General features: G+C 37.8%; 1 protein-coding gene across 1 annotated transcript in view; it reads left to right on the top strand.

Annotated features, from left to right (window-relative positions):
* Positions 1 to 14,016, top strand: part of LOC137636224 (uncharacterized) — a 40,324-nt gene extending 26,308 nt beyond the window's left edge. The window contains exon 3 of the mRNA XM_068368661.1: positions 13,882 to 14,016. Coding sequence (XP_068224762.1) covers positions 13,882 to 14,016 — 135 coding nt within the window. The remainder of the gene's footprint in view (positions 1 to 13,881) is intronic.
* The last annotated feature ends 8,599 nt before the right edge of the window (positions 14,017 to 22,615 follow it).

The raw sequence follows: 22,615 nt of genomic DNA, 5'->3' as shown, positions 1-22,615 counted from the left end.
GAAAATTGTCTGGATAAGCTTTATCCCTTTGACAATAAAGAATTCAATTGCAGACTAAATAATGGCTCGTGGATACGATACGACAAGGACGGCTTCAATGTATCATGCCCTGACGGATCCACATCCTTCAACCACATCTTCGTCGCAGCAGATGGCTGTATCGGGACTTCCCCGAATTCCATGGTGACTGGTCTACGGACAATCATCAGAGAACGAGCTTACTTCGCGAACTTCACGTGGACCTCTACAATGCCAGCACTTCCTCTCCCCTACAACGGCCGTGTGGCAAAGCAGTTGATGAAACTTACCGAAAAGGACCACCTGTCACCGACTTATGAAGAAATTCTTCACCCCATAATACTGGCTAGTTTGTGTGTCACGGCGATGATATTTATCGCCGTGAACATCCTTGTTTGGCGTAGGTTACGGCACAGCAAGCAGCTACAAAGGAACGAGTTGCATAGCCCTGACAATACCCCCTACCTGATCCAGTTCAAAGCTGTATGAGTGGCCACCTCATTCGCTAAGGGAGTAATTTGTCGGGAAAATGTTTGTATGAAAAGCTGATTAGTACGCTAGTAATATGTAATTAAAGAAATTCTCTACATTTGCATTGTTAAAAATACATTTAAAAACAACATTTAAAAAAATAAATAAAATAAAAAAGGATATAAATCATTTTTTCTCTCGGCATCTAATAAAAATATATAAGCCGGAATGTTAAAAAAGAAAAGAGAAAAAAAAAAAAAAAAAAAAAAAAAATATATATATATAATAAGATATATAACAGAATCTATGGGCATCTAATAAAATGTATCAGCCCTATATATAAATATATATATATATATGTACGAAACCGTGGTACGTGTACGTACCAGGAATTCGTGTTTGTGCACTAAAAATTGAGTATCTTGTTTCTGACAAAGGTAACAATTATTCTTTATCAAGTTACCGAATCATTTGTAAGTCAGAATTTATTTTGTTTTTTGGTACCATGTAATCATTTGCTAGCAATGTACCATATATATGATCTTGGTTTTATCGTGCATTTTTCTTTTTGCTTTGGTAATATCTTTTTTGTATGCATTATTGTTATTATTTTTTGATGTGCCTGTTTGGACATTCGTCCTCAGTTGGTTATGGCTAATGTTAAACAAAGAATAATACGTATGTCCAGTCACACCTAATAACCATGTTTCGGCTTGTTGTTAAATTTTTGTAAAAAAATTGAGATAGCTGGCCGAGCTTATGTAATAGTTAGAATAGTAATATTACATGTTTAAAACAAATGACGTAATATGTCATGTTGGTTGGAAGAGCTAACCGTGAGATTTGCTGTAGTCATTCAAATTGTAAACAGGATGTATAATGCAAAGACGGCAAATTGACATTCTTTCTTAACGTCAACACATTGTCTCCTCGTGTGAAAGTTTGTGACGTCACCGGATGCAGGTGTCTTCCGATTCTGTCACTCGGCTAAATTAAAGCAAGCATACGATATTTGTGATATCAATAATTTATTCAGTTCATATCTAAACTTCACCAGAATTGGTCATGTGGACCAACACAGCTTCCTCCAGTGATGGAGATGTTTAACTCTGTTGTTTATTAAAAATAAAACTTAAAAACCATTAAGATGTATTCAGTAAACCATTTAAATACATCTGAAAACAACTCATACTCAAATGTGTGCTTAAGACAGTAGCACACCAATATATATACATACCTCGAAACATGGGTGTAACCTCAACACATGCAACCAGGCGAACCGAGAAGGTCCCCAAAAAAAACAGAGGGAGAGATCAAAATTTAGACCCGTGAGAGAGCATCCGGGATGCAATTATCAACCCCTTTAATGTGTTTTATAATTAAATTGAACTCTTGTAGTTGAAGGGCCCAACGCAGAATCCTCTGGTTTGATCCCTTCATACGTTCAATGAATACCAACGGATTATGGTCGGTCCAAATTTCTATAAGGAATGAAAAGTTAGTTACATAAGGTTTAAAATGTACTAATGTCCGCACCAATGCCAGAGCCTCTTTCTCAATGGTGGAGTACTTTCTTTCCGCCTCTAGTAACTTACGGCTGTAGTAAGATACGGGGCGTACTTCACCATCATCACTCCTTTGAAAGAGGACTCCCCCAATTCCTACGTCACTGGCATCCACAGCTATGATGAATGGCTTCTGAAAATTGGGAGAAACCAATATTGGATTAGACACGAGTAACATCTTAAGTTTTAAAAATGCTTCTTCGCATCGAGAAGACCAAATAAATTTCTGCCCTTTTTTCAATAAATTAGTTAGAGGCTGTGCAAGGTCAGAGAAGTTTCGGACAAACCTACGGTAATATCCCAACATACCCAGCACCTTACGAACCTCTCTGACATTACACGGTCTCTTCAAAGCAACAATGGCCTCGAGATTGGCTTGCTTAGGAGCAACTTTACCCAAGCCAATCTCGTGACCCAAATAACTAACCTTAGCTTTCCCAAAGTTACATTTACCCAGATTCACAACAAGACCGGCGGCCCTAAGTGCCTCAAAAACTTTTCTTAATCTTACCAGGTGGGTCCGCCAGTCGTTGCTGTGTACCACCAAGTCATCTATATAGATTTCTGTACCTTCCAGGCCACAAATTACCCTGTTCATCAGACGCTGGAAAGTACAGGCAGCATTCTTCATCCCAAAGGGCATTACTTTGCACTCGTAAAGCCCTGAGGGCGTCACAAATGCTGAAATTTCCCGGGCACGGCCAGATAGGGGGACCTGCCAATAACCCTTTAACCCTGGATAGGTACGGTCCTCGGACACCCCTTTAAGGGTATACTCGGACGCGAACGACCCCGACGCCAAAAAAAATTCTTGAAAAATCAGTTTTTGCAGTAACCTCCTTTTTTCTTTTGCCAAAAAAAACTTCAATGAATGCTTGAAACAACTGTAAAGATAAATACTACTCATCTGCAGAAAAACTATTTATTATAAATATTTTAAAAAATTAAGTAGAAAAAAAAAAGACCTGACATAAAAATTCATAAAAAAAAGTTTATACATATATACACAAATCCTTTTAGGAATTGATTCTTGAATGTTTAGGACACATCTTGATGTATTTTGGATGAAGTCAGACCCATGGAGGTGAAGATCTGAAATGAGAAAAAAAGGGTAACTTTTTTTGGCCAAAAAAAATTGTCCAAATTTCATGAATTTTTTTGGATACCCAAATGAAAAAGGAAGTGGCTAATTTTTTTAGGGAATAAACATATGTTATCCTAAAATAGAAATATGTAAAAAAATCTTCATTATTTTGTAAATTACATTTATATCAGGGGCCATATCTAAAGGTAATTTTTTGAGTACTTGGAAATTTCGTAAAAAAATACATATATTTAATATATAATATGATATTTATGCAGGTAAAAATATACCAAAATATCACAAATTCTATAGGGAACAAGAATATATATAGATAGGGCAGCTTACGCTTCGGATATGTCCAGAAAATGGCCGCCAACCACACTGACTCAGACTCCCTAATCTGCCACTTGAAATGTAGGAAGGGTATGTCAATTTCAAGGTGTTATTTACTAAACTAATTATTATTGGATATGCATAAAAATTGTATGGTGGGTTGCTGGATAATTGTCGATTATTTTACGACTATAAAATTAAAATTCTGACCCAAAAAATATTTTTTGAAGGGAAATAAAATCGAAAAAAAAAATGTAAAACAATATTTTAGCTAAAAAAATTTGATGATATTCAATAAAAAAAAAAGTAAACAAAATTTTCCGACAAATAAACATCTAGAGGAATCATTACTCTGTGATAGTTCCTTAGTACGTAGTAATTTTGAAAGAATTGGGAAAAAACGAAAAAATGGCAATCACCGGAAAATCGAACACATACCTATATATACGCCATATCTGGCTAAAAAAAAGATAGGCATGGGTAGCCAGATCATCTAGAAACACTTTCCAACACTATAAAAATATAAGTTTTGCGACACTACTTGCCAATTCCTTACGGTAACATGACTAAGCAAAAAAATGCAAAACAAATAAAAAGGGGCACTCGTGGAAAAATGGCCATTCTAATATACGGCATTTCAGAAAAAAAAAATTTCAGCCACGTGCTAGGCAAACCATCAAGGCATATTTTCCGACAAATAAACATATAAATGAAATATTACTCTGTGATAGTTCCTTAGTACGTAGTAATTTTGAAAGAAATGGGAAAAAACGAAAAAATGGCAATCACAGGAAAATCGAACACATACTTATATATACGCCATATCTGGCTAAAAAAAAAAATAGGCATGGGTAGCCAGATCATCTAGAAACACTTTCCAACACTATAAAAATATAAGTTTTGCGACACTACTTGCCAATTCCTTACGGTAACATGACTAAGCTAAAAAATGCAAAACAAATAAAAAGGAGCACTCGCGGAAAAATGCCCAACATTCTAATATACGGCATCTCAGATAAAAAAAAAAGACATGCACGTGTTAGCCCAACCATCAAGGCACACTTTCTAACACATAAACATGAAAAAAAAAATCAATAATATACGGCAATTCCTTACTACGTAGTAAATTTTTACAAATATTGAAATAAAAAACAGAAATTGGCAACCGCAGTTAAATACCCAATATACCAATAACTACGTCGTATCTGACAAAAACAAAATCACGCATGGGTAGCCAGATCATCTAGACACACTTTCCAACATTAAAAAAGCAAAAGTTTTACGACACTATTTCGCAATATCTTACGGAAAAATGACTTGGCAAAAAAATTAAAAAAAATTAAAAAGGGACACTCGCGGTAAAATGCCCGACATTCTAATATACGACATCTCAGATAAAAAAAAAGACATGCACGTGTTAGCCCAACCATCAAGGCACACTTTCTAACACATAAACATGAAAAAAAAATGAATAATATACGGCAATTCCTTACTACGTAGTAATTTTTACAAATATTGAAAAAAAAACAGAAATTGGTAACCGCAGTTAAATACCCAATATACCAATAACTACGTCGTATCTGACAAAAACAAAGTCATGCATGGGTAGCCAGATCATCTAGACACACTTTCCAACACTAAACAAGCAAAAGTTTTACGACACTATTTGGCAATATCTTACGGAAAAATGACTTGGCAAAAAAATGAAAAAAAATGAAAAAAGGGCACTCGCGGTAAAATGGTCCTCGTGGTGATGAACGACATTTTAACTAAAAAAAAAAACATGTACATGGTAGCCAAACAATCCACCAAGACTTTCCACAACTGATAACCTATACAAGTTGCACCATTCTACGACAATTTCATAATACGTAATAACTTTGATAATTATGCAAACTACCTCAGAAGGGTAAACTCGGACGCGAACGACCCCGACGCGTCTCAGAAATCGGGGAAGGAGTACAGCTACAGCAATGCACATCTGGACACTACTAGAGCGTGTAGGGGAGACACCTCCTGCAGGTCGATCACCCACAAATTCAGTCACAGGGGTGAGTCACGTGAGAAAAACCTGTTTTTTTTTGACGCTCGGGGTCGCAAACGACCCACCGTACCTATCCAGGGTTAACAGATCCAATTTTGTAATAAACCTAGCAGGACCTATCAGGTCCAGACAATCCTCAATACGGGGAAGAGGAAAGGAATCATTTTTAGTAACCGAGTTTACCCTCCTATAGTCAACACACATACGATATTTACCATCAGGCTTCTTCACTAAGACTATAGGGGAACTCCATGGACTTACTGATGGTTGTATGAGATTGTGCTCCAGCATGTATTTAATTTCGTCTTCAACAATGGCACGCTTCTCTGGACTGAGGCGATACGGGCTTTGCTTAACCGGAGAAGCGTCCCCAACATCAACATCATGCTGGAGCAACCTCGTCCTTCCTGGAGAGTCCTGAAACAAGTCAGAAAATTCCATAATTAGGTTTAGTATATCTTGTTTCTGAGGTGCCTCCAGATGCTCTAACCCCTCTTTTAATACACCTAAATTTTGCAAGTTATTACCTAGAGCATCTGAAGGCACCTGGTCCAAAACATCTTCCAAGTTTTCCTCAACAGGTGCAACCACACTCATAACTGGCTCAAAAACAATGGCCAACGGATCCCGTCTATCAGAAGAGTAAGATTTCAACCTGTTTATATGGAAAATTTTACATTTACGACTAGTTCCAGGGGCTTCAACTTCATAATTGACCTCTGACAACTTTCTCAACACCTTCCAGGGGCCCTTGTACCTGGGTTCAAGGAAGTTGTCTGGATATGTGCTTAAAACTAATACTAAGTTCCCGGACTTAAATGAGCGTACCTTACACTTCTGATCAAATTTGGTTTTCATTGTAGCTTGGGAAGCGGACAAATTATCTTTGGCATACTTCCAAGCTACGGCTAACTTGGACTTAAGTTCACTAACAACTTCTCCCACCGTACGCTCTCTTCTCTGATTTACTTCGAGCAATTCATGGAAGATTTCCAAAGGTCCTCGAACCTTGTGCCCAAATATTAATTCAAAGGGAGCAACGCCAGTAGAAGAATTGGGAAAATTCCTTATGGCAAAGAGAGCAAAGGGAAGCCCTTTATCCCAATCCTCTCCTTGCTCATAACAATATTTTTTCAATATACACTTAAGGGTCTGGTGAAATCTTTCCACCACACCTTGACTCTCAGGATGGTAGGGTACACTGGTAATGTGCTGAATGGCCAGTTCAACACACTTACTCTTAAATACCCTGCTTGTAAAATTCGAGCCGCAATCTGACTGAATTTTACGAGGCAGTCCATACCTGGAGAAAAACTCCACTAACTTGTCAAACACTGCTTTTGAGGTTATTTTCTTCATTGGAAAGGCCTCAGGAAAACGTGATGCTCTATCCATTATGGTCAGGAGATGCGTAAATCCTAACTTTGTCCTAGGCAGAGGTCCTACCCCATCAATTACCAATTCTGCAAAGGGTTCTCCAATTGAAGGAATTGGGTTAAGAGGAGCCTTGGGAATAGGTTGATTGGGTTTACCCATCACCTGACACACTTCACAAGTTCTTACAAATTTCTTCACCGAGGACTTCATTCCTGGCCACCAAAAACATTTACTTAACCTACAAAAAGTTTTACTTAAGCCTAAGTGGCCAGAAAAGGAGTCCTCATGTGCAAGGCTTAACACAGCCTCCCTAAACTTGGTAGGTACGACAATTTGTCTTAAACAAGAAGTCACATTTAGTTGATGAGTTGGGGGACGACTGACCCTATACAACAACCCTTTCAAAACCACAAACCTGGGCCTGGTCAAATCGTCAGTATTACCTAACTCAAATGAAAATTCATCTTTTTGAGCCTGTATGAAAGAGAGACGGTCACAATCGGATTTCAATAATTTAAAAACTCCAAAACTAGAACTACTGCTACTACTACTACCTTCTACTAGCCCGGGCTTCTCTAACTCTACTTCTAAATTACTTAAATCTAGGTCATCATTATCAGCTTCTGCTGCACGCTTAGCAGAGGCTCGAGTAGTTATTGCCACAGGGCAAGCCGTGACCGAAACAATAGGAAATAATTCCTGCCCCTCTGCACTCAACATATCATTCCCAAGGATTCCGTCTATTCCTGGTATCGGCAGGCTCTCAACTACCGCCAGCTCAGTAACCTTATGATACCCTGGGAAGGACAGCTCCACCCTTACTAAAGGAGCAGATACCACTGTATCGGGAAATCCTCCCAGGACCACATATTCTCCAGTATAGGGAACTAAGTTAGACAAGGACCCTACCAACACCAAAGATCTAGCGGAGCCTGTGTCCCTCAAGAATTTAACATAAAGTGTAGAGGTCTCACATTTCAATTTTCCTGGGTAGACATATTTGTTAAATGGTCATAAATTACCAGTAGACTCACACAATACAGGTTTTACTTTATCTACATCTGGTTCACTACTAACCTGGGGATCAACAGTTTTACCATTCTTACTCTCTGAAATAGAATTATTTGAAATTAGTGAGATTGGCGTAGGCTGATTAACATTATTTTGACTCTTATTTTGATTCTTTTGGAGGTAACGGCTCCTGGCTCTACATTCCGCTTGTCGATGCCCTGGCTTGTTACACCAAAAGCAATTACCTCTAATTTGATTAGTTTTACCCGAATTGCCACGGTTAGAAAAAACCAGAGTGTGCCCACCACTCAAGTCCTTTCTGAAGCCACTACCAACATGATTACTCGTGCTATTATTTGGGGTACTAGATTGGTTTTTAAAGGGATTATTCGACTTAGAAGACAAATTACTATTATTATTAGGGTATGAGGACGAGAAGTTACCTGACCCAGCCCGATGGGTCAGGACAAACTCATCAGCTACCTGAGCCGCCTTTGACAAAGTTAAAATTTTAGTGTCCTCCAGATGAACCCTCAATTCTTTACTACACACCTTCTTAAACTCCTCCAGTACCATCAGTTCCCTCAAGGAAGAGAAGGAAGCAACTTGACGACTTTTCAGCCAGTTGTCAAACTGCTCCTCCTTGAGACGAGCGTACTCAACATAAGACATAGAATTGGGCTTGCCAGTGGTTCGGAATCTCTGGCGATAGGCCTCAGGGACCAAATCATAGGCCCTGAGAACCAAAGCCTTTACTTTGTCATAATCTCTGGCAAGGCCCTCTTCCAATGCATTATATACCCGGATTGCCTTGCCCGTCAATCTACACTGTATGAGTACCGTCCACATTTCTGTGGGCCAAGACAACCGGGTAGCAACCCTCTTAAAAGCTTTAAAAAATTCTGGTACGCTCCCCTCATCAAAAATTGGAATTAACTTAAGTGCACCCGAAATATTAAATTTGTCTGATGATGAGCTGTAGGGAGAACTAACATGATTAGGGGACCCTTGCACCTTGGCCAACTCAAGGTTAAGCTTGAGCAACTCAATCTCATGTTTCCGGGCCCTCTCGTTCTCCTCAAACTGCAGCTTCAATAACTCAATTCTCTTACAAATTACATGGAACTCCTCCTGCCCCATTACATGAGCAGAAGGTGTTACATGGTTGGGAACAGCCTCCTCAGCTAAAAAGGGGTTAGTTGAAATATTAACATTTTTAACATCCCTGGCCGGAGTAGGAAAATTGGCCGGACCTTCATACATAACCTTTACGGCAGGGGAATCAGCGAACAGGGACAAACCAGGATTTATGCTCACATCATCGACTATGGATCCTTCTTGGTCCGACCCAAAATCAGTGCCACTCTCAAAATCACTAGCTAGGCCGCTAGCTGCCTCATTACCCTCAGCCAAATCTTGGGACACTTTTTCCTTAACCAGTTTTAACAAATTGGCCCGAGTGTCAGAGGACTTATGAGGGATCCCCAACCACCGGGCACACTGTACCAAATAAGCCCTTGTCAAAACTCCTAAATATTTTAAACAGTCAGCCGAACCCAAGAATTCCGACGGGTCAAAAGTAAAGTCCTTCATTTTAATGAAAATAATATCCTATGGGGAAGGAAAGCAACTAAACCAAAACTCAAATATCAACAATAAATACTGTCACATCAATCCAGAGCTGAACTGCTCCCCCAAACACCGAGTACACCTGCGTACGATCCTGTCACGGTCGCCACTTGTTACGACCCGTGTAGGCCGTAGTTCTGGTTCTTTAAACTTTGATTTTTTTTAAAGGAATCGTAGGCAGTACATTATTTATGTAACACGGTGAACTGAGGGAAGACAGAACAAAAACACTGGAAAAATCTAACAATATTTATTACAATACACTTAAATAAATTCAACCTTGCACCAGGAGTAACCAAAAAAGCTCCTAAGACAAACAACAATGATTAAACAAAAATGACCTGGAGGACTAATATACAGAGTCCTCTAAATACACAAGGTTGACCTATATCTAATAATCTTAACCCTAACAAAGAAAAACTAAACAGATCAAAAGTATGGCTCATATATTAAGCCGGGCCCACAAATATCAACAAACCACTACCCTATTACTAAACATATAGGAATAAGGAAGACAGGGGAAATGAAAAGGCAGAAAAACCTTAAAATTACCTTCCTACACACACAAACATTAAAGGCTAAACCAAATACTCAATTATAAAACATAACACAAGGCAGCATACAAATACACATACCACATTAAGTTAAAGGCATAAATACTTATACATTCACATAAAAGAATTATGCTGAGTCATAATTTATGGATATATGTACATATCTCAACACTGTATTACCTATCCGTGGAAATACTTATAACTGTACTTATCCATACATGGATTAGATGACAGATAGGGGACGAACGATCATCAGCATCAGAGAGAGTATCATTAACACCAGGAAAACGGGCTGGGCATATCCGTAACGATAATAAAAAGATCGTAACTTTACCTGGGTAATGCCTCCCTACGTTCCTCCTCACGGACCCTTGGTCCACAGACGAGCAGCGTAACTGATGTGATGACGCTCTTGGATCACGGCAATAGTACCTCCAACAGTGCCGGGACGGAACGACGGCACCGTCTTCCCGCAGAATCCTCAGGCGGGGAAAATAACGTCAAGCGAAGGTCGCAAGTGACACATACACTTGCAGGACGTAACAAGCGAGGTGGCTATCGCAGGTGACAAAACCCCTGCCTACGTGGTCCGTGATCCAAAGAAGTGTACAATATACCGCGGGTGGCTCAAAGACACCAGCGAAATAATCCTCCCAAGGCACAATTCCTTATGAGGGAATAAAAGAGGCGTCTACCAATGGCTGCTTAATCAGGATACACGTCTGTGATCAAGGCACAGTCCGAACTGAACATTCCAGGCAGCAGTAGTCTCGTCCACGGCTCTCACTAAACACCAAACACTCGGAAAGAAAAATAAACAAAAGAGTTAATGGCAATTCACTAATTAACGACGAGGAGGAGCGAAGGTTATCACCGAACTCTTATGAAAAGGGCAGTTAACTTTTACTCCTGCCGAAGACCGAATTTATTTATAAACAATTAAATAACCTACTTTAACATAACAAAGGGGCAAGTGACAACACAGCCCTTGAGAATAGTGTTGGATTTTTAAAGTCCCAACTGCATTCGAGTGGATATACTAAGAAAGATAGTAAATGTTGAACTAGCCCTTAACTTTTCCTATGGCACTTATAAGGTGGGGTAATCACAGGAAAAAGATAAAGCATGATCCTAGAATTTTTCACAAAAGATATAGCCTCAGTATAAAAATACACAAAACGTCTAATGAGGGGGTGGGGGGGAATATATCCTGGAGCATATTACCAATAGATAAAACTATTCTATTAATCACTAGAACATTGCATCTCATACGAAGAAGTATATGAACTTACAAAAAAAAATATGATATAATATTCTTTCTTTACAGTGGTTATTAATACAAGCATACGCTAGGATAATTTTACTCGGGAAAATTTATATTTCCATGAATCTGAGAAGGAACCAATTTTTCTTCTGGAAATGTCTCCCTACAACATGCAGCAAAGAATTGGCTGAGGGGGATCGGAGCATTAAATAATCACTGAAGGGCACAACACCCTGGCAATAAATTTGGTGATGAAGTTCATAAACATTCACTCTAGGAAAAAGCTTTATCATCTGTCGACACATCTCAGATACTCTACATTTGACTGAATAATCTTTATGCCTAATTTAGTTTTCTTTACAAAAGCCATCTCACTCTGGGGCTCTATTTCAGATCTAAAATGTTGGACAAGAGTTTACGTTAATATAGACAATTTTGCTGAAGGTGATGGATGGGAAGAGTAATGTAGTGTAGGAAGGTTAAAAAATGAAGAATCTTCATTTTTGAAACACAGGAACGAACCTTACACTTGCTAATATCCCTTACCAAGATTACTCTCTTCAATAAATCGGGTTTAACTATCCCGTACTAGATGCTTATAATACAAACATATTATCATTCAAATGAAGGAGGTTTGAATATTAGAGAATTAAATCTATAAGTTTTCGGATGTTTGTTTATCAAAGTAACCAGAGATAGAAATGGATGTCTTGGCCAACAATGGCTCAGTTTTCTATTATCAGGAGGACCAAGGGATAAGGAAAAAGAATTAACTCATAAATAAGATTTACGTCAAGTAAAATGGAAGATTAAATCCGTATCAAAGTATACATTTAAGCTGGTAAAGTAAGATTAAAGTAGGATAGGTATTGAAGGTCAGAGGTGTCTGGTTTCAGTTAGAGTTTCCTCAGAATAGATACTCACCAGAACATCAGCCGGGCAAGCCCAACCCACCACTGTGGTGACCAACCACAGCAGTGGCCTCAAAATAAACAGCTTAAACTTTCCGTCCCGGGCAGGGATTGATATGCCTACATGCCAATGTGAGGCAACACGTTACAACTGTACTGGCAAGTAGATAATGTAATCCTTGAAGTCCCATTGCTTTGTAAATTGAATATCTTTCATGACATTCTTCATAGCATTTATGCTTTTCTGAAACATTTTACAATTCTGAAGTGTTCAAAATATTTCTTGATGACAAAAAAAAAAAAGTTAAAATCAAAATTCAATAATATGAACTTCATAAATAAATTTTGGTTTAAAGATAAAATATAGAGAAAAAAATGCTATACATTCTAATAATTCTAAAAGGTTTTTTTTTTATATTTTGTCATTAGCATAAATGATTGGAAGCAACTGAAATAATGTTTATGTTTTTATAAGTTTAATCAGTTTTCTGTCATGATAAACTATGAGCTGCCAATGCAAGACCACATTTCCAGCAAGGCTGGACAATCTAATAAGCTAAAACAAAATAAATTCATAAAAGGTATTCGTCGTCTGGATGAACTTTTTAAGAGGGTGAATGACAAGTTGAATCTTAAAATCATTTATTTGTAAAATTCTGAGTTTTCTTTGTAATTGTGTGACTTCAACTTCACTGCCTGGCAGCAGTGCATGCCAACATCAGTCTTCCCCTTATCATAACGTAAAAAAAAACCACCCCATATGGTATGAAAAAAACTACAGGGTATTATTCTGTCATCCATACATCATAACGTTAGCTGGACATAAAATGCAATGACTGTGATCATGTTTTTGTTGATCAAACTCGAGAAGGTAGATAAACAGTATTATAAAGACTATGTAATTTAGAAAGGAGAAATTTCACATGTAGCCCCAAAAGAAACCTTAACAGGTTATGGGCCAGACTGTCAACAGTGAAATAAGTCTAAAAAAAGATGGGAAATTTTCTGGAAGAACAACATTGAAACTACACTTATGACTACGAAAGCACTATGATACAGCAAGGTACACATAATTTTTGTAATAGTGTAACTTACTTGTCCAAGGTCTGTCCTTTCATTCGCCGGCTCAACCACCTTGTGCCACATGATTCAATCCTTCCTAACCGGCTGCTCACTCCCTTATACTTTAGCATCATTACTATGTCTACCGATGTCAGTTATTCCCTGTTTAACTGAGCTCTCCCCCAAGTTTTCAACTCATACGCTTCTCACTGTATCACTGCAATTTTTCAATTTAGCTTTACTTATGTGCACTGCACTCCTCCCTCTATCAATCTTTTTGCTATACCGTCTTCCCTCTTGTCTTTGTGCAGACACAATGGATCCTTTCTCCGTTAACTGTCTCCCCAACCAAATGCAATTTATTAGTTCACATCCACAGTCCCCCATGATTGAACTCAATCACTTCTTCCCACTCTTCATCACCACATGAACACTGGGTATACACTTTTGTAAGCGCTGCAATACATGCACACCCTCTGGGATCCTCATGCTGATCATTTTCCAATACCTTTTGCACTTCATTCACTACTGTTTCATGAACATTATATTGTATTGTAGGTCGGGGCAGATCGACAAACAAAAACCAATCATCCTCTTCTTGGTCATTATATGCACAAATCCGTGATATTTGGTGTTGTACATGTCGTGGTAATCAATCCACCTCTACTTCTTGAAGTGACTGAATGCCCATGACTCTCCCTTTTCCAGACTGTGTCACAGTGTCCACTTGACGGTTTTACCCACACAGCATCACTAAATTTAGATGATCCCGTGTTAGCCTTTTGCTCTCGTACTATCTCACCTACTCCATGAAGCCTCACAACATATCCATACACCACATTTATTATTATTATTATCATTATTATTATTATTATTATTATTATTATTATTAGCCAAGCTACAACCCTAGTTGGAAAAGCAAGATGCTATAAGCCCAAGGGCTTCAATAAGGAAAAATAGCTCAGTGAAGAAAGGAAATAAATAAATGATGAGAATAAATTAACAATAAATCATTTTAAAAACAGTAATATCGCCAAAACAGATATGTCCTATATAAACTATTTACAACGTCAAAGACAAATAAGTCATATAAACTATAAAAAGACTCATGTTAGCCTGGTCAATAAAAAAACATTTGTTCCAACTTTGAACTTTTGAAGTTCTACTGATTCAATTACCCGATTAGGAAGATCATTGCACAACTTGGTAACAGCTGGAATAAAACTTCAAGAATACTGGGTAATATTGAGCCTTATGTTGGAGAAGGCCTGGCTAATAGAATTAACTGCCTGCCTAGTTTTACGAACAGGATAGCATTGTCCAGGGAGAGCTGAATGGTCAGAGTTATGAAAAATCTTATGCAACATGCATAATGAACTAGTTGAACGACGGTGCCAAAAATTAATATCTAGATCAGGAAAAACAAATTTAATAGACCGTAAGTTTCCGTCCAACAAATTAAGATGAGAATCAGCAGCTGAACACCAGACAGGAGAAAAATACTCAAAAGAAGGTAGAATGAAAGAATTAAAACACTTCTTCAGAATAGATTGATCACCGAAAATCTTGTAAGACTTTCTCAATAAGCCAATTTTTTGTGCAATTGAAGAAGACACAGACCTAATGTGTTTCTCAGAAGTAAATTTGCCGTCGAGAATCACACCTAAAATTTAAAAAGAGTCATTTAAATTTAAAGAAACATTATCAATACTGAGATCCGGATGTTGAGGAGCCACCGTCCTTGACCTACTCACAATCATACTTTGAGTTTTGTTAGGATTCAACTTCATGCCCCATAATTTGCACCATGAACTAAGTTTAGCTAAATCTCTATTAAGGGATTCACCAACCCCAGATCTAAATTCAGGGGATGGAATTGATGCAAAGAGAGTTGCATCATCTGCATATGCAACAATGTCATGTGTATATAGTATGAAATGAATTGGGCCATGAACACTACCCTGGGGAACACCGGATATCACATTTCTACACTAATTATGGTGCCCATCAATAACAACTCTTTGAGATCAATTACTTAACAATTCAATAATAATGCTAAGAAACGACCCACCCACTCCCAGCTGTTTGAGTTTGAAAGCAAGGGCCTCATGATTAACACGGTCAAAGGCAGCACTAAAATCAAGGCCAATCATACGTACTTCCTAACCTCAATCAGGGGATATCTGTACAACATTGGAGATTGTAAGAAGGGCATCACATGCTCAAAGTCCTTTACGAAAACCAAATTGCAAACTAGGGAATAGATGATTACCTTCAACAAACCTATTAAGACGCTTTGCCAGACGACGTTCAAAAACTTTAGATAATATGGGGGTTATGGAAATTGAGTGGTAATCAGTGGGACTGGAGCTACCACAAACACATTTACATAGAGGAGTAACATTACCAATTCTCTAACAATTGCTAAAAGCTCCTCTTCTTGCTAACTTGGGCAAAATAACTGATAACTTTGGAGCTAAGAAATCTGCTGTCTTTATAAAGAACAAAGGAATAATACGATTTGAGTCTACACCTCCATAAGCCTTAAGGTTCATCAACAGAGCTTCAATCTCATGAGATCGAAAAGCTAAACTAGTTAGTTTAGCCTTAGGAAAACATGAATGAGGAAGTTCAAGATTTTCATTTCTCTGTTTACTGTTAAAAACATCAGCCAAAAGGGTTGCCTTTTCCTTTCGACAGTGAGTGACTTAGCCATCTGGTTTAAGTAAAGGAGGAACTGTTGCATCTACAAAAGAATGCAGATTTAAGGGGAGACTACCATTTGTGTTCCTGAGTTGTACCAGAAAAGGTTTCTTCTATGGTTAAGCTGTACTCTTTTTCAGATGAGGCATAAACTCTCTGAGCAAAAGCTCGAAGCTGAGTATAGTTGTTCCAGGTCAAATCTGATCTGTTACCCTTCCTAAGATGATAGGCCTCCTGCTTCTCCAAATAAGCACGTCTACAATCATTATTGAACCACGGTTTGTCCTTCTATCGGTACATTAGCATACGAGAAGGGATATGCCTGTCAATTATGTTGACTAGATTCTCATTCAAAGAGACATCAGGTTCTACACTACTATATAATTGTGACCAATTCAAGCAAAAAAAGATCATGCAAAATCCCATTCCAGTCTGCTTGGGATTTCTTATAAATTTTACAAGAGTATGATATATCAGGGGCATGTTTCTAAGTCTTCACTACTAATGAAATCAAGGCATGATCATATGTCCTTCTGGAGAACCAACCTTACTAGTTATAATGCCAGGGGAGTCAGTGTATACGAGGTCCAAGCAATTACCAGACCTGTGAGTAGCTTCATTTATGATTTGCTCATAGCCTGATTCAGAGGCAAAGTCTAAAGCTCTTTAGCCATGACGATCGGTAGGAGAGATAAAATGTAACCACTCCCTATGGTGAGCATTAAAATCACCAACAAAGACAAAAGAAGCCTTTTTATCATCTTCTTTTATCTCAGCCATAATGGTAAGAAGACAATCGAAGATAGAATCATACATGTCAGGATTCCGGTAGATTGAACACAAATAAAAGTTGTTATCCCTACCACAAACTTTTATTACCTGAATCTCATGACATCCACATTTATATCAGGACTTATGAGAAGCAGGGTACTCGGTCCTAATATAGACCACCAATCCCCTGGCCCTGTGGATGGCATCACTTTTCAACATTATTGGATTCTTAAAACCAGTTATAAGGAGCTTAGATGAGTGTCTAATATTAGAAATCAAAGTTTCTGAGCACAAAAGAATATCATACTCTCTGGACGCAACTGTAAGGTCTTGGATATTTGCATAAAGTCCAATAAAATAACAATAGAGAAGATGACATTGACGAAATCTAGGAAGTATTCGTCCTGGATTTCGCTCAATGTCTCCAGACAGCATAAGAATTAATAGAAATAAAAAAAGACACATCATACTTAATAACTAGATTAACAAGAATAATAAGAAAAACAATATGTACAGAATCATAAACAAAGTGTTTGATGAAACCCATAGACTATAGTAAAAAGTCGGAAAAACTGGTCAACATGGAGGAGCCGATACACCATGCAAGGCTAAATACCCTCCAGGATAGTCACTTCCACTGAAGAGAGGACAGTAAGGATGGTTTTGAGAAGAAATGGAATAAAAAAAAGGAATAGATAACTTCTTGATAAACCACCAGGCATCCATGGCCCTTCTATTAAGCTTGCCCAACATACCATCAAGCAGGAGAACTCTAACCCAAGACAGTGGAAGACCATGGTACAGAGGCTATGGCACTACCAAAGACTAGAGAACAATGGTTTGATTTTAGAGTGATGTACACTGAACAAATTGCAGTACAGTAGTTAACCCCTCAGCTGAAGAAATGTTGAAAATCTTATTGTTTCCTGGTGTATGAGGAAAGACGAGAATATGTAAAGAATAGGCCAGACTATTCTGTGTAAGTGTAGGAAAAGAAAAAATAACCCGTAACCAGAGAGAGGGATCCAATTCATTGATGTCTGGTCAGTCAAAGGATCCAATACCTCTCTAGTGGTAGTATCTCAACGGGCGGCTGGAGCCCTGCCAAACCTACTACCTGTTAGAGGAGCAGGAGCAGTCTCTTCCTCACAGCCATCTCGTGGTGTGATATTATAGGGATTCACAGCCTCGCCTATTGAACGCTGTTTCCTTTTAGCTATTACATTCACTGTCTCATGACATCTCTCTGTCACACCATTACCTCACACTATAAAAGCACACCTGAACCTCCCCTTTATATCACACTTATCAGTGGACTCTACAAACCTAGTGCTTTTATAGGCTTTGTCATTATCTGTCAGAATCTCTTCTAGGTCTCTACATTCAGAGAAAATATTTTCTAGCTGATCTATCACACACTCGCTAGTTTTCATACGCAACCGTCGCCATATAGCAAACTACGATGGTCAAAATCTATGACTGTCAGGTAATGCTGCCTGCGATATTACATTATATCAATCCTTATCTGCTGCCATACTTGACATACACTCAAGCTTTCTTTACTTCACTTCACCCTTGAAAGATCAATGGACTTACACACCTCGCAACCTTTTACCACATCATGAACTTGTCGTGCTTAACTGTTGCATCTTGTCTCTGTGCAAAATACAGATTTCACCGCACCCCCGTTTGTCCTATCTCATGGTACACCCGTCTTACCAAATTGTACACTGTTCTTCCACAACAGCACATAGCGATGGCATCGCATCCTGCTTTCTCAATCATCTTACTGGTACCATACATCCATCGATCTCTACCACAGCGCCAAAGGCCAATGAACTTCCATCACCTTAGAGTATGTCTGACCTTTCACCAAAACCCCATCTACTTCTTGCAGGATCACTTTTCCTCACAGCTGCTATTGTATCGTGCAGGTACTGTACCGCCATGCTGTCTGTCACTTTATTTCCACATCGCCTTACTCACTTTGCGGTTGATGAACACCGCACTTACTTGCAGTCATCCATACACAGGGTAATAACTAACTAGTTCCCACAAACAGGAAACACATCGCTATATGTCCCTTGATCGGATACCTCTAGCACATAACCATTCCTACGCCACTGCAACTTGCCATTCTCTCCTCACACCTGCCGTCCAAATGCTTGTGTGCATTCCTGCATGTTTTCAGGTTGCTTAGATAACAACCCATATTTCTCCAAATGAATAATTACATATTTCACTATGTCCATATCCTCACGAACTAGTACATCATCTACATATGTGGACATAGTACAATCACGCACTAATGTGTTCTGCTCCAACACTTTATTAATCACCGCTTTCATCACCAGTAGGGCAACATTTAAGCCAAATCCAAACCTTGTAAGGCAATACCTCTTACCTCCAAACATAACTGATTGGTATGGCCAAAATCTCTCCTTTACTCCTATTTGTTACATTGACAGCCATCTTTCGCCAGACACGTAGCATGTCTGCGCATATATCCTCATCTCCTCTATGAGCATCAATGTAACTATTGACCTCACAAAAGTCCATAACCGGCCTCACCTCATCCTAACTAAGCTGGATAACTGCCATCAACGGATTTGAGCCTTTAGCAGGCCCATTCTTACTCATATCGTATGACTGCAGCCAACCCCGCTGAACCCATTCCTGCAACTCTTTCTCATATCTCTGTTGTGCCCCAGGTGGGACTGCGTATTCATATCTCGTGTTCTTCAGCACAACTAGCTCTCCATCGTCTCTCCATTTCCAGGCCATCGTCCAACACTGAGCTAGAGGATTATAAGTTACTCGGTAAACCATAAACATTGTTCCCTACAAGAAATTGCTGTATTTATTCTGTTATCGTAAATTTTGGATGATTATTACATTTTAATGCAAGGGAGATTGTGAACAATGGGATCTGTATATCTTCATCGAGTCGCAGATGATATATTACACTCTTCGCCATTCACTTCTACGAAAACCCTGAGAGAGAGTACAAGCCTGATTTTGACCTATGTTATTCACTCATTTTTACGTTTGTATTTTCATTTTAGGTAAGAATTTTATCATTTCAAAAAGGCAAAGAAATTCACATCTTGCTAACATAAGGAAGAAGAAAATTTGCTCTATTAAGAGTTCAGAAGAGGGTAAAATCTATAGTGCAGAGAAAGAGAGTTTTGTGGATGGAGAAAGGACGGCCTTGCCTAACACGAGCGAAAGATTCATCTTATTAGGGAAAAGGATCTCCATTTATGGTAAAAAAAACTTCGATTTTCTTTATCAATAGCCAAAAAGGAACATAAAACTGATAATAATAATGATTTATTAATATTGTCCTTGTAAAAATACAAGGAAAAGCTTTGAACGCCCACTGACATTCACTTATTTTTACGTTTGTTTTTCTCGTTTTCGGTAATAATTTTATCATTTCAAAGTAGAAAAGACAATTTCCAAATCTTGCTGACATAAGGAATAAAATTAACTCTATTAAGAGTTCAGAAGAGGGTTATATTGGTGGTGGAGAGAGAGAGAGAGAGAGAGAGAGAGAGAGAGAGAGAGAGAGAGAGAGAGAGAGAGAGAGAGAGTTGTGTTGTGGAAAGAGGAGCAGCCGCCTTGTGTCACAGAAGCCAAAGGAGGCTAGCTATTGATGAAAAATATCTTGATTCATGATTAAATTATGATAAATAACTTTCTTATTTTAGGAATACCCCCAAAAAACATAAGATTTAGGACAATCATAATTTATTAATAGTGTCTTTATGAAAATACAAAGGATAAACTTTGAAAGCCTGTATCTCAAGACTACAATTATTGACCTTCAAATTCTTAACTATCCTTTAGTTCTGATTGAAGATATAGCTTTGAAATATGGTATATAACCTAGAACCCCATTGTAAAACAACGAAATGAAGCTTTGTTTTCCTATTTTCTTTTCATATTTTTTTTTGGTTAATTTTTTCACTGATTTCTTAGGATTTATCTTTTTAGCACAATGAAAGAACTGCTTTCTGGAAAAAAATATTACTTTTAGAATAAAACTTCATATACTTGGAGGTCTATATCAGGTCTATATAGGGTAGTAATCCCAGTTCTGAGTAATAATTATCAAGGGATGAGATAAAGCTTGAAAGCTAATTTTTAGGATGAATCGCCCTACCGTTGCAAAACCAAGATCAAAGGCAAAGATCCTCTGCCGTTTGGAGATGTTCTAAATAACCTTATAAATAGCCTGGATAGGTGTGGTGGGTCGTATACGACCCGACGAGGTTTAAAAATAACAGGTTTTTTACCATAATCTCTCATCCATATTAGTTGCGTGTGATATTAACCTGCGAGACCTCAGTTCAGTGTGTTCAGCAGTCGGGTGAGGACTCATTTCATCTCAGCTATTTTCTTTGTGCCATTTCAGAGATAACCTTGGGTTGAGCTCGCCCCATCAATACCTAATTAAGGTAAGTTGTGTAATATCAAAGTTTTTATATAATTATCGAAAGTGCAGTAGTGTTTAGGCGTGTATAAAAAGGGATTGTTGTAGTGTTTGTGAATATCTTCTACCCAGTAGGTTTTCTTTTATAAAATGATTTATAATTTTCCTGTTTTTGTAAGCTTGTAGCTTTATGATAACTTAATTTTGTTCATTATTTAATTTTTTCAGTTGCAAAATAATCTGTAAACTTCATTATAGATACCAAAATATCTTTATGCAAATGCTCCAACAATTATATAAGTAAATATCTTGCTGATATTGACATATTTTTCTCCATTTCAGGTAGCAAGCAAGCAATAATAATAATAATAATAATAATAGGGAAGTGGGGAATATGGGGAAAGGAAGAGTAGCCCTGTACAATACAGTTTATAGCTCAAACAGATCTGGTCTCATAAAATTTGTTATATTTCCATGCATAGATACCATGCTCAGCAAGGAATATAAGAATTTTTCTTGAAAAATTTCATAATAGAACTCAGCAAAAGAAAAATAAATGGCCCTTTATATAGCACTAAATAATATCCAAGTGCAGATTCTTTCACATATTTCTGTTGTACAATAATAATACATTTTCTAGTAAAAAATTTAGCCACTAATAATGTCTTTTACCCACCCCAAAAAATTTTTTGAAAAGAGGATAGATTTATTTTGGCATAAAAAACATAACTTCTTTGTCATTTCAGGAAACGTCCCTATGTTGTTGGGGTATTAAAGCCAACACTTGTTGTTGGCACGGGCCTTTCCCTTGGTTGGCCCGTAGAAACGTCCCTAGATCTCAGCAAATGGTGCTCAATTGCCGTAAAATAATTGCTTAGAATAGTATTAGTTTATTTCCATATTCAGATTTTAGGTGAATATTTTTGTCGTCATATTTTTGTATACATATTTTTTTTTATTTATTTATACTTAATATTTATTTTGGACCCTAGAATTGGCTTGAAAATTAATTTTTTATGAACTTTTTTTTGGACCTCGTGTCGAGGTCGACCCATTGAAACCTATCCAAGGTGGTGAAATAATGATATCTATCCACAGTAAGTGGTATGAATGTCAAAGTCCTGTACAAAATGATGAATGGAGTACTGATGAACTAGAAGCTAAAGAGAGAGACGACTGGCGAAATCTAAACGAGCCACTTTGTTTCAATGGGCATAGGAGATGATATACATATATATATATATATATATATATATATATATATATATATATATATATATATATATATATATATATATATATATAGAGAGAGAGAGAGAGAGAGAGAGAGAGAGAGAGAGAGAGAGAGAGAGAGAGAGAGAGAGAGAGAGAGAGAGAGAT

The sequence above is a fragment of the Palaemon carinicauda genome, unplaced genomic scaffold (genome assembly GCF_036898095.1).
Source record: "Palaemon carinicauda isolate YSFRI2023 unplaced genomic scaffold, ASM3689809v2 scaffold254, whole genome shotgun sequence".
Classification (NCBI taxonomy): Eukaryota; Metazoa; Arthropoda; class Malacostraca; order Decapoda; family Palaemonidae; genus Palaemon; species Palaemon carinicauda.
The sequence above is the reverse complement of the archived record's forward strand: the minus strand, read 5'-3'. Positions and strand labels throughout refer to the sequence as shown.